This window comes from Phyllostomus discolor, chromosome 12 (assembly GCF_004126475.2).
Source record: "Phyllostomus discolor isolate MPI-MPIP mPhyDis1 chromosome 12, mPhyDis1.pri.v3, whole genome shotgun sequence".
Taxonomy (NCBI): Eukaryota; Metazoa; Chordata; class Mammalia; order Chiroptera; family Phyllostomidae; genus Phyllostomus; species Phyllostomus discolor.
Genome location: NC_040914.2, coordinates 76128093 through 76143826, shown reverse-complemented (window position 1 = coordinate 76143826; position 15734 = coordinate 76128093). Strand labels below are relative to the sequence as shown.

General features: G+C 52.2%; 1 protein-coding gene across 2 annotated transcripts in view; it reads left to right on the top strand.

Moving 5' to 3' along the window:
• Positions 1-548: 548 nt before the first annotated feature.
• The window catches only part of CA5A (carbonic anhydrase 5A), a 33511-nt gene continuing 18325 nt past the window's right edge, over positions 549-15734 (top strand). For both annotated transcript variants that reach the window (XM_036012374.1, XM_028502067.2), the window contains exons 1-2: positions 549-785; positions 6687-6884. In XM_036012374.1, the coding sequence (XP_035868267.1) occupies positions 629-785; positions 6687-6884 (355 nt within the window). In that variant the 5' untranslated portion in view covers positions 549-628. The remainder of the gene's footprint in view (positions 786-6686; positions 6885-15734) is intronic.

The following is a 15734-nucleotide window of genomic DNA, read 5'->3' as shown; positions in this document are numbered from 1 at the left end:
AACCTGGGAGTGTCTAAGCCAGCCAGGACAGATTACTTGAGGCAGAACAAATTTGTATTATCAAGCCTTGTCTGTTTTATGGACAGTGGGGACTGGCTGCTTCACCCAGGAGACCTAGGCAGAGAGGTCACCTGCTCACGTGCCCCAACAACCTGGCAGCTTTGGCCGATTCCCATCCCTGCACTTGTGAACCTACCGTTCCTGTGCATACACAGTGTGGTTTGTGCCTGGCCTGGAGCAGCCCTAGGCCAGAGAGCTGCCCGTTCTGAACTAGAGGTCAAGACCAAGAGCAGGGCCTTCGCCCTCCCCGGTGTGTCCTCCTGGACTCCCCTGGACTTGCAGCAGGCCTGCCTCCCTGGCCCTCTGACCCGGCTGCTCACCGGATCAAAGCACGGTGGCTCCAGGGACCTGGCCATGGTGAAGGCCACAAGTCACGGACACCTCCAACTAAACCGAATGTCATCCTGGAAGCTGGGGTGGGTTAAAATTTAACCATCAGGGCTCATGGTTTGCATGAGTTTTTACAAAACCAGCTGGGTCCAATCGACTCCACTGCAGTCCCGATCAACGTGAGGGTGGTAGGAGGAATCACCCTCTCTCTCCCGGGCTCTGCGGGGACAGGCCCAAGATGCTGAGGACCCTGATGCTGGGCAGGAGCCACCTGAAGACCTCAGGTTTCCCCGCCGTGGTCAGGCAGGTGTGGGGGACTCTGCGACAGCCTCTGAGAAGGCCTGAGCGACCATGCTCCCAGGTCTCCTGTGCACAGAAAAACAGGAGGGATGGTCGTAAGTAGAATTTCTTAGAATTCCCGATTTCCCCAAACGTAATCTGATGTCTAATGTTATGGCGTGTTTCAAAATGGAAGACAGTCTGGAGCCAGAATGCTTGAGTTCAGATGTCTGCTCTCGTTCCCTGTGACCTTGGGCAGATCCTTTAACCTCACACTCACGGGGTAGTTGGTAGGGCGAGAAGCTAGGAACAAGACAAGTACCCAGTGCCTTTCCCCCAAGCTGTTACTATGAAACATCCAGCCCAGAAGGACCAAATGAGCCCATTGTTAGAGCTCCGAAACCCCTCCAGCAGAGGACATGCCCAGCAGACATGCAGTGAGTAAACCACCACCCAGCTCTGTCCAGAGACTACCTGCCTCAGCCTCATTCCGGCATCGGCACAGTTAATGCTCTGGGAACTTGGACTCATCCTTTCCTCTTCTCGGGTCTCAGATTCTTCCTCCGTCAAACAAAGGGCCTGAGCGGAAGGCTGATAAGTTGGCTTCTGGTGTAAACACCATATTTTGCCATGTGCATTGCACAGTTTTATGCCCAAATTTTTGAGAGGAAAATAAAAAGGTGTGCGTGATACATGGGTAGCACCTGAAATACCTTGTATCTGTTCTTGTGTTTTGTAATTATTTGTGACACAAAATTTCTCATACTAAAACATGTTCAAAAATAAATGCTAAAATTCCTTTATAATACAAAAACCAAGTCTCTAAATATAAATAAATGAATAATTGAATTAAAAAAATGAAAACGAAAGATTTTTTTTCCTGAAAGTGTGGACCAAAAACATGGGTGCACAATATAGATGGGAGGGCGTTATACACAGCAACACGCAGTGCCCCACACCCTCCAGGACGAAGTGGGGTTCAACTTGTAAATCTTAGTCCTCAACTTGTAAAGCCATGGGTTCCACAACCAGTCGCTCCTGGGGTTGGGCATTAGTTACACCTGTCTGCAGTGAGACCTGGGCATTGCCTCACCTCCCCGAACCTCGGTTTCCCCATCTATAAAATGGGATGACTGTCACACAGGGCCACATGAAAATGAGATGACGTGCGTGGAAAGCCTTGGCACACCCCAGGCTCTCAGTGAGCGTCATTAGCTCTGTCCCATTAATCTGTTGGTCCACACCTGTGGGCAATGCTGAACTCGCTGTCTCAAAATCACAGGGCGGTTTCCAGAAGCATGTTCAGGCTCCCCTGGGATTCCCGTTAGGCCAGAACTCAGGTCTGTGAAGGTGAGGGCGAGCAGCCTGGGGTAAGCCCAGCCCCAAGCTTTAAGAGGCCTGCGGTATTCAGGACCTACAGTAGGTCTCCGAGAGCAGGGAGCCCAGTGACACAGCACAGAGACAGAATCCACAGTCACCAGGACTCGTACCAAACCCCCCCCACCCAGAAAGGGCAGAAATGGAAGCCTTGTCCCAGCCCTAACCCTATCCTTTCAGTTGCCCCACACTCAGTGTGGGGTCCTCAGACTAGCACCCACAGCACTACCTGGGGGCTTGCTACAATTGAGGAACCTCGGGCCCCATCCCAGACCTACCTGTAAACTGCAGACCAAACAGAAGCTATGCATTCACATAGAAAGACCCCCGACCTGTCCCCCTCTGATCCCAGTTCCCAGAGGCAACTGCTATGAGTGGTTTTCGGTGCAGCCTTCTGACACTTGCCCCATGCACAGAGCAACCTGTCCACACACACACACACACACACACACACACGACTTCGAAAAATAAAACAGCACTGCACTGCACATGCTTATCCGCCCCTCGGTTTTCTTTCTTTACCTACTGTAGACATCTCCACCATGGTCTCTCCGCAGCTGTCCCCTTAGTGCTTAGTACAACTACGGGGAGCAGCAGGCCACTGGGACGGAATCTTGGCCCACTGCTTTGTAGCTGTGCACCCCTAGGCAAGTTTCTTAACCTCACAGAGCCTCAGTTTCCTCACCTGCAAAAGGTGGGTGACGAGACATCACACACAGCACCGCCGGAAGCATGAAATGAGGCGAGGTGTGGAGAGGCTTGGACCAGCAGCTGGCACCTTGTGAGAAGTCTCGGCCACCATGTAAGGACAGTAAGTGGGGTTCGACTCGTCAATCTTAGAAAGCTCACTCTCCCACATGTTTGCGCACTTGTGCGGGACGGAGTAACAGCAACTGCATGGAGAGCGCCTGGACTGGTCTGTGGGGCATTGCTCCACGCAGGCCCGCGGGGGCCGCCCGGCGCTGCTGTTTCAGCAATGGACCCCCCAGCAAATGGGGTCCATTCTGCTGAACAGGGAAGACTGGAGCTTGTTCCTCCTCAGTGTTTTGTTTATTGGGATTTGGCAAAACATTTCATTTTGAGAAATAAAAGAAGCTTTATTACTAACAATGATTGAGAATCGCTGGTGGTTTGGCCCAAAGAGAAAAGTCAGAGTTATAAAATGTTCAGAAATAATTCCAGGCACCATTCCAGCTGTGTCCTCTGGCCACGTTTCCACGTGTGCGGAAGCTGCCTTTTACCGGCAGTGGGCATCTCGTCCGACGTCTGTGACCGCGACTCACGGTGGTAGCTTGAGACGGGCCACAGTGGGAGTTTTCAGGGTAGTAATCAGTAAACATTCCACATCAGAGCTTCTTAATCCTCTGCTGAGCTGGTCATTAAACTTTCAGCAGCACACCGCTGCGTGCTCTCAAACATTTAAACAGCTTTTCTTGCTAGTTTGTCTGCCGGGATTCTTGGGTTCAGCGCCTCCGCCTCCGCCCCCGCACCCGCCCCCACCCCGGCTGGGCTGGGCTGGGCTGGGCTCCTGCTGGCAGGGGGCGTCCAGACCCGTTCAGTGCGTCTCTCATCCCTGGCTGCACTGGTCCCAGAGGAGGAGCACTATGCATATTTACTGAAGGGCGGAAAAAGTGTAGAACACTTTACCTTTATCGCTTCCTATCAGAGAGCAGCTTCAGTTACAAGACTTACTTTGCTGACACCAGCTTTCACCTGGAGATACACAGCCAACTTGAGCAAACATTGGAAACCGATTTAAGGTTTCTGTTTTTTAATATATTTTATTGATTATGTTATTACAGTTGTCCCATTCCCCTCCCCTTTTATTCCCCTCCACCCTGCACAACCCCTCCCACCCACATTCCCCCCCTTTAGTTCATGTCCATGAATCGTACATTAAGTTCTTTGGCTTCTACATTTCCTATACTATTCTTACCCTCCCACTGTCTATTTTCTACCTACCATCTATGCTACTTATTCTCTGTACCTTTTCCCCCTCTCTCCCCCTCCCACTCCCCTGTTGATAACCCTTTGTGTGATCTCCATTTCTGTGGTTCTGTTCCTGTTCTAGTTGTTTGCTTAGTTTGCTTTTGTTTTTGTTTTAGGTGTGGTTGTTAATAACTGAGTTTGCTGTCATTTTACTGTACCTATTTTTATCTTCTTTTTCTTAGATAAATCCCTTTAACATTTCATATAATAAGGGCTTGGTGATCATGAACTCCTTTAATTTGGCCTTATCTGAGAAGCACTTTATCTGCCCTTCCATTCTAAATGAAAGCTTTGCTGGATAGAGCAGTCTTGGGTGTAGGTCCTTGCCTTTCATGACTTGGAATACTTCTTTCCAGCCCCTTCTTGCCTGTAAGATCTCTTTTGAGAAATCAGCTGACAGTCTGATGGGAACTCCTTTGTAGATAACTGTCTCCTTTTCTCTTGCTGCTTTTAGAATTCTCTCCTTCATTTTAATCTTGGCTAATGTAATTATGATGTGCCTTGGTGTGTTCCTCCTTGGGTCCACCTTCTTTGGGACTCTCTGAGCTTCATGGGTGTCCTGGAAGTCTATTTCCTTTGCCAGACTGGGGAAGTTCTCCTTTATTATGTTTTCAAGTAAGTTTTCAATTTCTTGCTCTTGTTCTTCTCGTCTGGCACCCCTATGATTCAGATGTTGGAATGTTTAAAGATGTCCTGGAGATTCCCAAGCCTATCCTCATTTTTTTTTTTGAATTCTTTTCTTCATTCTTTTCTGGTTGGATGTTTCTTTCTTCCTTCTGGTCCAAATCGTTGATTTGAGTCCTGGTTTCCTTCCCATCACTGTTGGTTCCCTGTACATTTTCCTTTATTTCACTTAGCATTGCCTTCATTTTTTCATGTAATTTCCTCTAATTCAACCAATTCTGTGGGCATCCTGATTACCAGTGTTTTGAACTGTGCATCTGATAGGTTGGCTATCTCTTTTGTCACTTGGTTGTATTTTTTCTGGAGCTTTGATCTGTTCTTTCATTTGGGCCATTCTCTTCTGTCTCGGCACTCCTGTTACGTAGTGAGGGGCGGAGAATCCATGTTGCTGTATTGTGACGCTCTTTGTAGGGAAAGGGTCCAAGAGGCAACAGTGGCACTTGCTCTGCTCTCTGCTGGATTTCAGTCACTTCCTCCACTTCCCACAAGCACACTGGGCCCTTCTGGTGCTGATTCCCAGGTGGGTGGTTTATGTACATTCTAGGACCCTGTGGGTCTAACGAACTCTCCTGTGAGGCTGGGAGTTTCTCCCGCTGCCGCCTCAACCCCCATAGGTGTTTTCAGTCAGTGGTTTGAGGCTTTATTCCCACGCGCTGGGACCTGGGGTTACGTAGTCTGTCTCGCTCCCTGGGTGTTCCTCCCGGTTTATCCGCAAGTGAATGTGAGACTGCCGGCTCCACCAGCCGCCACCTCACTGGGTCCACCCGCTGCTGCCTTGCCAGCCAGCCAACGCCCTGACCGACCCAGTCCTCAGCCCCCACTTTGCTGGGAGTTCTCTCTGCCTGGCTGCCCGGCTCTGCCCCTCCTACCGGTCTGGATGGGTGTTTCTTCTTTAACTTCTTGATTGTTAGACTTCCATACAGTTAGATTTTCTGTCCGTTCTGGTTGCTTTTTGTTTTTAAATTTATTGCTGTTCTTTTGGTTGTGCGAGGAGACACAGTGTGTCTACCTATGCCTCCATCTTGGATGGAAGTCCAAGGCAAAGTCAGAAGCCTATTTAGGGTTTAAGTGACGTCATCTCTGTGCAGGCCACAATGGGCAGCACCCTCTTATTTGGTGGCAAGGACAGTGTTCCACACAGATGGTTGGGGTTGGCAGCCCCTTCACCCTTCGTGAAGTTTCGCAGATGTGACCTAAAGACCCCACTCTTCCCACCTTGCATCTCCGTGTCAGGGGCCAGCTGAGCCCCCGGTCAGAGGAGGGCTGCCTCTGTGGCTAGCAGCCCCTGCATTCCGTGTATGTTGAGGGTCGTGCAGCCGTGCGAATTCCGTTTGCCTTCAGGGAGGATCTCTGCAGGGGCGTCCAACCTTTTGGCGTCTCTGGGCCACACTGGAAGGGGAAGAGTTGTCTTGGTCCACACATTAAATACATCACGACACGTAATCATGAAAAAAGTCTCATAATGTTTTAAGTAAATTTATGATTTTGTTGGGCCACATTTACAGCCATCCTGGGCCGCATGCAGCCCGAGGGCTGCAGGGTGGGCGCCCGGTAGGAGGACGGCTGTGAGTGCTGTGCTGCTGTGTGAGCACTGCCCCCGTCTGGCTCGGGCCCCTTCTGCACGCAGGGGGCCTCGGGAGAGAACAGACAGCGGAAGGCCAGGTGCTGCCAGTAGAGATCTGGACTGAAGCAGAAGGAGGCCTGCTCTACAAGGACACCAGACAAAGGCCCAGGCCGATTACCCGGCTCTGTGTAGGTCTGTCTCCAAGAAGGGGAAGCGGAGGTGCCCACAGGCGCTTCAGGCTGCTGCTTCCCTGGGCTCAGCAGTCACTGCTCTAGCACACCGGGCCGGCATCTTTGCAACGGGAAGCACCTCTGCTGGGCTGTGAGGCCAGAGTGGGAGCCCTGTCCTCCGATCTTGCCAACCCGCTGTTATGCTACACAACTGTCCTTCTCTCTGCCCACAGTGCACCCTCTGTGGAAGAGCGCAGGCTCCGTGCCCGGGGGGTCCCGGCAGTCCCCCATCAACATCCGCTGGAGGGACAGCGTCTACGACCCGGGGCTGCAGCCTCTGCGCATCTCCTACGACGCTGCAGCCTGCCTCCACGTCTGGAACACCGGCTACCTCTTCCAGGTGGAATTCGATGACGCCACTGAGGGGTCAGGTGAGCCCGAATTGGGATTTGATCCCTTTCTTTCCTTCTGTAACATCCTAGGAGTGGGGTCATGGGCTTAGCACAGAAGGGGATGAGAGCTTTATTTAAGTGTGATGCTGGGGACAAGGAACAGCATTGCGGCGGCATGGAAAGGTCCGAGAAGGCTGTCTGCAGGAGGAACAGAGGAGTGACGCTTACTTTAAAGATCATGATACCAATCTCTACATTCTCCTGGTTTCACTGGGGACGAAACTAGGAGGAACAAAGTTAACTCCCTTCCTTCATGGTTCACACTCCAGGGACTGGGAAGGAAGAAACACCACGCTAATAAACACAACTGTATTGCACGTCAGAGGAGAACAGCAGAGCAGAGCAGAGGAGGGGGCAGGCTTCAGTGTGGCTGCACGGAAACAAGGGAGGAAGCTGTGCTGCCACTGGGGCGGGTGTCCGTGCCGGTCCCCCCCTCTCCACGGGTTCTTCCAGGGTGGGACAGGCCACCAGCAGACACTGACCTGGCTGATGTTTTAAGTTTTTGTTTTTATGTACAAAAACATAAAAACAGCCCTGGCTGGCGTAGCTCAGTGGATTGAGCTCAGGCTGCGAACCAAAGCATCGCAGGTTCGATTCCCAGTCAGTGCACATGCCTGGGTTGCAGGCCATAGCCCCCAGCAACCGCACATTGATGTTCCCCTCTCTCTCTCTCTCTCTCCCTCTCCCTCCCTTCCCTCTCTAAAAATAAATAAATAAATAATCTTAAAAAAAAACACATAAAAACAGAGTGGAGAAGGGAGGCAGAAAGAGAGGAAGAGAAACATCCATGTGAGAGAGAAACATCTTTGATCAGTTGCCTCTCATATGCACCTGAACCGGGGACAGACACCTGCAACTCAGGCACGTACCCTAACTGGGAATCGAACCAGTGACCCTTCGCTTTGCAGGATGATGCTCAACTGAGCCACAGCAGTCAGGGCAACCTGGCTGGTGTTTTAAGTGAACGCCCAGCTGCCATGAGGAAGAGGAGGGATGGAGGACAGGGTGGAACAGGGACCACCTGGGAGCTGTCTGGGATGATTGTGGTGGAGGGCTGTGTGACAGGTGGGCAGGGAGGTGGGAGAGAGACCCCAGAAGCGCCTGTCCCTTTACCGGGTCCCGATGCCCTGAATGGGCTTTATGTGAACCAGCTCATTAAATCCTCTCCAGGATGCTGAGAAGTTTGGGTTGGCTTGACCTCTGATACTTGGCAGGATTGGCTGCTCCATCCCAGCGGGTGTTTTTCAGCCCCCTTCCGTGTCATCATAAGCCTTGTTTACGTGGAACATCTGTTTTGTTTTGGGCATGGAGAATGTTCGTACATGCCAGGCAGAGGGTGCCCACGTGACTGGCCCCCAGGGAAAACCTTGGGCACCAAGTCTCTCATAGGCGTCCCTGGTGGACAACACTTCATGCACGTTGTCACAACTCATTGCTGGGGGTCAGCGTGTCCCTGTGACCTCGTCAGAGAGGGCACTGGAAGCTGGTGCCTGGCCTCCTCCAGGCATCGCCGCATGCACCTTTTCCCTTTGCAGATTTGGCTTGGACCCTCTCGTTGTAATAAATCTGACCTGTGTGTCCGTCTATATGCTGAGTCCTGGGAGGCCTAGAGAATCATGGATCCTGGGGGCCCTGATACATCCCCCAGCCCCCATCCTTTCTGGGCCAGCCCCTGGCCTACCTCCTTTGACATGCTGGTTCTAGTATATCGTTCACTCACCTGTTGCCCAGGCAGGGGAGTGAGCTCCTGAGGGCAGCCTGACCTGTGTGTGCTAGTCTTCTTGGAGCCCTGGCGGAGGGACTGGGAGCCGAGCGAGGCCCAGCCTCCCTTGTCTCGCTTCCGATGGACTGGATGGCTGCAGCAGGGGACAGAGAGTTCTCTCCCCCCCGTGCGCACACCCAGCAAAGTGCTTCCCACGCAGCCTGGCTCGGCCTCTCCAGGTCTCTCTCCTCATCTCATAGGTGAGAGGGAGTTGTGTTTCCTGAGCAGCCACCTGCATGCCTGGGGCTCACGGTCACTGGTCAGTCTTCACAGTGGCCCTCAGGGACACTTCTTGGGTGGGACTCCTTGAGCACAAGGGACAAGAGCCCAGACTCTGGCCAACATAAGCTAAGAAGATTTTCTTGAAAAGCCAAGCTGAGCTCCAAGAGAAGGGAAAGCTGGACACCCAGGTCTTGGAAAGCACAGGAACTGGGCCAGCTCAGGGCTCCGGGGAGCAGGGGTGATCGATTTATTTACTCAGCACACCAACTTTGTTTTCTGCCCACGCTGGCCTGGCCCAAGTTCAATTCCCAAGGAGCAACTGAAATTGGCTTCACAGGTTTAATATGGTTTGTATTATTTTTAAACATTTTATGCAGCAACTTTAGAAGATTAAATAAAGAATAATGGTCCCTGAACTTTTGCTTGATTAATAGTTGTGTGACTAGTCTGACAAGATTGAGAAAAACAGACATGGAAGTAGATGAGTTCACATCCTCCTATATAATTTGTATGTGTAGCTGTGGGTCTAACTGATACCTCTGTAACAGGTTTATATTTTTTAAGTTTTAAAATATAAAAAGGTTTTAAAAATTATTTATTTATTTATTTATTTTTAGAGAGAGGAGAATGGAGGAAGAGAGGGAGAGAAACATCAATGTGTGGTTGCCCCTTGAGTGCCCCCTACTGGGGACCTGGCCTGCATCCCAGGCATGAGCCCCAACTGGGAATTGATCCAGCGACCCTTTGGTTCTCAGGCCAGCACTCAATCCACTGAGCCACACCAGCCAGGGCATAAAATATAAAAAAATTTGAAGGTTACTTTGAACTTTTGTATGAGTATCATTAAGGTACAGCTGACAAAATAATTCAGATTCCCAGGCAAAAAGGTCTGGTGGCTGAGCTTGGCATTCACACAGCCTTTGGTCAGTGGGGGACCCAGCCCCCTGACCCATGTCCCCACCGAGACCACATGCCCAGGGAAGTGGGGTCCTGGGGGAAACTGAGGTTCTATTTCTAGAGGAAGGGAGTTGTGCTGGCCAAACACACACCCTCTTTGAAGAGCACCATCACTGATGGATAACAACACACACAAAACAGACACCACTCTGGAGAGCACTGGGGGACCCCAGTTCTACGCAAGGACAAATGGGGGCTCAGCAGGGAGGTGACTCACTCAGGATTGAATGGCAGAGAAGTGGAGGGGTCAGGTTCAAGCCCAAGTCCTGCTGACTCTAAAGACCCCCAAAGCCCTTCACTGGCCCCTTCTCCTTGTCAAGGGCTTCACTCACACAAACTTAAGTATCCTTTGTAACAACCGTGTGAGATGCATATTATTTCCCACTTTACAGAGGATGAAAACAAGGCTCAGAGAGATGCATGGCTGGAGGCCTCAGAGCCCTCCTGATGAGATTCTCTGCTCTCCAAAGAAGGAAGTGTGAGGAGCATGAGTCCTCTGTGGAAGGGGTCTGCACCCATAACCACAGGGTTCAGGTGGGAGCCGCTGTGAGGGAGGACAGGGCTAGTGCACAGGTAAATGCGGTCATGCTCACGTTAGGTCCTAGGGAGAGCCAGCAGCCTGCTCAGGGTCCAGGTGGGCTCCCAGCTCAAGCCCAGCCAAGCCATGTCCCGTGTGGTCACCCAACAGGAGGGCCAGTGGGCAGTGAGGCCAGCCTGGGCGCCGGGTGAGAACATACCAGGAGGACATCACCCACACCCAGACCCTCCTGACAGGTGGAGCAGGGGCATCTCCATGATGCTCCAAGGGCCCAGTTGTTTATTTATATTATATTATATTATATTATATTATATTATATTAAATTTATTTGGGTGTCTTAGAGCATGTGTGCCTTGGAATCTAGTTCCTATGTCCCACGGGAGTTCAGAGTCAGAATTTAACCTGGGAAACTAGACTATTATAGGTGACAATCCCCAGAGTCACAAGTCAAAACCTCCTTTGGGTCAAGAATTTCAACCTCTTAAATTTTCACCCCAAGCTTGAATCATAGGAGTGGGCATGGCCAGTCCCAACAGCCCTTTCTCTGGCTTCAGCGCTTGGTCCAGGGGTGGGCGTGTGACCCAAGCCAGGCAATGACAGCCAAGAGCTTTTCTTGGAAATGTTCAAGGAAAACCTCTTTTCTGCCTGCCATGTGCTGGGGCCAGCCTTGTGTGAGGCCAGGCCTGGGGGTCCTGCGGGCAAAACAAAGAGGTGGGTAAAAATTGAGGCCCGAGGCCATTGTCAGAGCCTCTGACTGCAGTTGTGCCTGAAGGCGAGCTAGCTCCTGGACTAATCAACCTCTTTTTTGCCTCAGTCAGTTTGATTTAAATTTCAGTCCCTTGTTTTCAAGAGTTCTAATACAAGTACACATTAAAAAGTCTACTTTCAGACTACATTAAGAGAGAGGAAATAGAAGGGAGGCAGCTGGAGAATGGCCAGTTTCAATCTTTGCTCAAATGTAGTTCAGATGGAAAAAAATAATAATAATTCAGCTATAGGCTGGGTCCGTGGCATCCAGGGTGGAGCGGAATGCTGGTAACGCTATGTTGGATTTGACCCAGAGAGATCGGTGGTCTGAGTGTGGTGCTTTAACAGCTGTCTGAGAAGCCAGGCCCACATAAGTTTGGCCCTTCTGAGTACATGGAGACCTGATAAAGTTTTAGCAGCTGGCTTTCTGGGGTGTAGGGTGTGGGTGGAGGTGAGGGGGACAAGAAGCCATGATTTGTAGTGTTTGCTGCTTCCCGTGGTGTAAATACTCCTGCACAGCCAGATGATCCCAACCCCCCAATGCAAAGTCACTGATCATGAGTTAGGAAGAGATGCACGTGGTGAGTTTGCAGGAGCCAGTAAGAGCCTGCCTCACACGTCACCGTCCTGTTCTTTCTTCCCTCTCCTCCCTGCTGCCTCAGATCTTATTTTTGCTCTTGTTTTTGCAAGACATTCACTGTAATTGGTTAAGACTTCCTTTGTGTTACATGTGGCAGAAACTCAACTCAAACTGGCTTAAGCAAAGAAGAGGAAAACTTACTGGCTTAGATTCCCAAAACGTTCAGGGTGTGACTGGGTCTGAATCCCCGCCCCCACCCCCAGCTCTGCCTTCCCCTCGTGGGTTCTTTCCAGATGAGGATCCTGGAGTGGGGCAAGGATGGTGGCCCGTGGCCCCAGGCGGCAGCTTGGTAGACCCCCCAACAGAGTGGCACAAAGGGGTAGCACCTCTTTCGCAGCAAGGGCAGCCCCGGCCCCAGCTCTTGTCCCCATCGCCCCGTTTCAGTCACTCATCTCGGGTGAGCTGATCACAGTGACTCAGAGGGTGAGCTGCCCTGGAGGAAGGTGAGGCCAGAGCAAAGGGCCCAGGGGTGCTGTTCCCAGAGGTAAAGTTAGGCTGGATAGGCACAGTCAGGGCTGTCTCCACTGGCCCTGACATCCTCGCTGCTGACCCTGGGCTTACCTCGGCCCACCCCTGATTCACATCACTCTCCAAGTGCAAGGTCTTTGCACCCATTGTTGCAGCCAGGCCTCTACGTTGACCCGGTCCTGACCCCCACATTTTGGCTTCCCCACCTTCTCTATCGGGTTCAGAGAGGCCCACCCCACCCCGCCACAGACTGAAAGAATTAGCTGGTGTCTCTCCGCGGCCACGTAAATTAGTTGGGTGATCCCTCCCGTGGCTCACGTCCACGCAAGCCAATCTGGTTTTACTTTACTTGTCATTTTCTGTGGAACCCAGTTTCCCTCTTTTTTCTTTCCTACTCCGTTTCCCAGGCTCTTTTTCCAGCCTCTGGTCCCACCCTTTTCAGATTATCTGTCTTTTTTTTTTTAATCTGTCTTCTTTTTTCATCTCTGTTGGAAATTGGGAGCTGCGAGAGCACAGGAAATGGAAAATACAGTGGAAAGAGAGAAAGTACTAAAAATAGTTTCGCAGCAAGAAACTGAGAATAACGAGACACATTAAAAAAACCTGGGTGGACTAAAAGAAAATGCTTCCTGAGCAAGAAAAGAAGTGAGTAGAGAAGGCACACGGGGCAGAAGTAGTTTTGCATAAAATGTGATGACTTACGCTGGGCAACACCAACAGGCGGGACCAGAAACTCAAAGCAAAACAGAACTGGGAGGCCAAGCACATTTTCCGTCCGCAAGGTGGGTTCCAGCAGTTTTTCCGTGGGCGAGGGACACAGGCGCTTGGATGCTCACACCGGCCACAAGGACCAATAACAGAAGTGGAGGCAGCGGCTCTTTCCAGGGAGTGTGCGTGGCCTGCGGCCCAGGGAGCCGGGGCTGGAGGAGGGGGCAGTGAAGGGAAACAGCCCCAGCTGGGGCTTCATGTGGCCCCCTGCTGTCAAATGCCACAGACTGCCTCACAGATGGAGGAAGATCCTTTTCCTTTTCTTAATGAGTGTCAGTGCCGTTTCCACCTGATGGGCATGCTAGTGCAGCAAACGTGTCAAAGGTCAGAGGCCACAGATGGGTCCCAGGGCTCCTTGACGAGACCCCCCTGCTCTGTGAACCAAAGCCCACACGGCTGCAGTAGCAACAGTCACTGCTGCTGCCCACGCTCGGATGCGCACACCAGTGTGCCAGCCAGGGAAGTTTCCAGGGCATCTAATTCTCACAAAACCCCCAGAGATGGGTAAGTGGTTCCCTTTGTTGGAAAAGGACACCCACGTCCAGGATTCAGACCCAGAGCTGTTTCCAAACCCTGTGCTCTCTCTGCCAACCGAGTCTTAAAGAGCCAGTGCGGCCAGTCCTGCTGTGAGTGTGGGCCTGACTCCGGGCTCTGGGCGCCCTGATGTCCCCGCAGCCCACCCACTTCGCTGAGTGGGCGAGTAGGGCGGCAGATGGCAGAATGCCTCTGTCTTCCACGCGAGACCCTTCGTCTTGGGGGCAACAGGGTCCTGGGTGGCCCCTCCAGTGCCCAGGGGAAGGTTCACCTTATTCCTCGGGAGCGGGGGGTGGGGGGACAGCATGGTATTGAGGGCCTCGCTCTGGAGCTGGCACAAGCAGGGTGTGAGGCTGAGTTCCCGCACTCACTGTCCAGCTGGCATGAACACATCACCTGCCCTCTTCGACCCTCAGTCTCCTCCTCTGCAAACTGCAGATTGGAACCCGTCCGTCTATCTGGCTAGTGGGAAGATTCAAAGAGGGCCCCAGCGAACCACTCAGCTCTGTGCCCAGTGAATTGGGTACAGTGCTTGGTAACGATAGCTTCACCTACCGTGGTGCATTCAGAATGGGAAGGCCAAAGCAAGGCTGTGTGCTCTGTTAGTGTCTTCCACCAGCGGGGGCACAGAGAGGACCAGGAAGCAGCTGCTGGCCAGGCCTAGTCCGGCTCTCTTTGGCTGGGGAGGACTCCGTGTGTTTTCAGGACGGGTGGGCAGAAGGAGGACAAAAGGATCCTCCCAGGTCCCTGCGAGGGCCACCGGGACACTTGGCTGCCCGAGGAAAGAGCACTAGAAGGAGGGTCTCATGGCCAAGTGCAAGGCTGGTGTGTAGAACGGAATGGGCCACTACACTTGCCCAGGGTTCTGAAAAACAGAGGGGCCTGTAGAGAGGAAGAGGAGGAGAGGAAGACAGAGGAGCCTGTAGGAGGAAGAGGAGAAGAGGGGCTGTGTGTGGCTGAGGGGACCACCTGGGGGACCACCTCGGGAGAGGAGGGGCAGGAGATGGTGGACAAGATACAATAGAAAGGAGGCAAGATAGAGAAGAGATTTGAAAGGAGCCATGGTGGAGGCCTTGGAAGATGAATTCAAGGGCCTCTGAATGAGAGGCTGAGTAGGGCCCTGTAACACGCTCCGGAGAGCCCACCATGGAGATGTGTCATTCCTCAGGGCTGTTGATGTTGGCCCTGTGACTGAGGACCATACCCACGGGCAATGGCCCACAGCCTCCAGGCCTCGGGGCCCCCGGCTGTGCTGCGGTCCTCGCTGCTCCACCGTGGTGGGCAACTGCCCAGAAGGACGCCGGTCCACACACAGTGTGGTTCCTCCCTGCACGCCAGCCAGCATGCCGGGGGAATTGAGGAATCGGTTGATTTGTTTGGGCAAATCTTGCGTGATGTGTCCATTTTTGAAGACCAGAACATTCAAAGTCTGTCAATGAAGCTCCCCTACTTGGCCACTGCCCACACCTGCACTGTGCTCCCCAACTCATCTCTCATCTCTCCGTGCTTCCTGCACAAGCTTCCCCCCACCCCGCCACGCCCCCCCCTTCTACCAGCCACTCGGACCATCCCCATCCATCTGTGCCCGCACGGTGGCCTCCTCCTCTCTCTCCCTCCAGGCTTCTTATCTCCTGTCCCCGGCTGCCTAGAACCGTTTCCATCTTCATTCTCGGGGCTCAGCTGAACCACCCCTTCCTCAGGGATGCCCTACACCAGTTTAGGTCCCCTCCAAAGACTTCTTCCTGACTGTTACAACACTCATACCTGCTTATGTTCATCACTCGGTGACTGTCTGCCTGCCTCCCTGGATTCCCCACCCCAGGAGGTCAGGATGGCAACTGACAGCTCTCTCCCGATCCCCAATACTTAGCAGGGGGCATGCACACAGTAGGAACTCAGTGAGTATCTGTTAAATATATGAATGATTTTTTCTCTTTTATGCATCTGTGCCTGGCTGAGCCCCTTCTAATGGACAATCTTTCAAGATAATGTTTATCCTTCAGTGTCTTTATGGGCAGGTCCTATCTTGGTACAAAGAGTGGCTGTTTCAGGTGACTGCAAATCTCTGTTTTGATGATGATATTGATGAAAATCTAAACAAATTTTTTAATCGTCACCCAAGGGCTTGCTGATTTTAGAGACAGAGGAAGGGACAGCGAGAATATAAAAACATCAATGTGAGAGAAAAACACT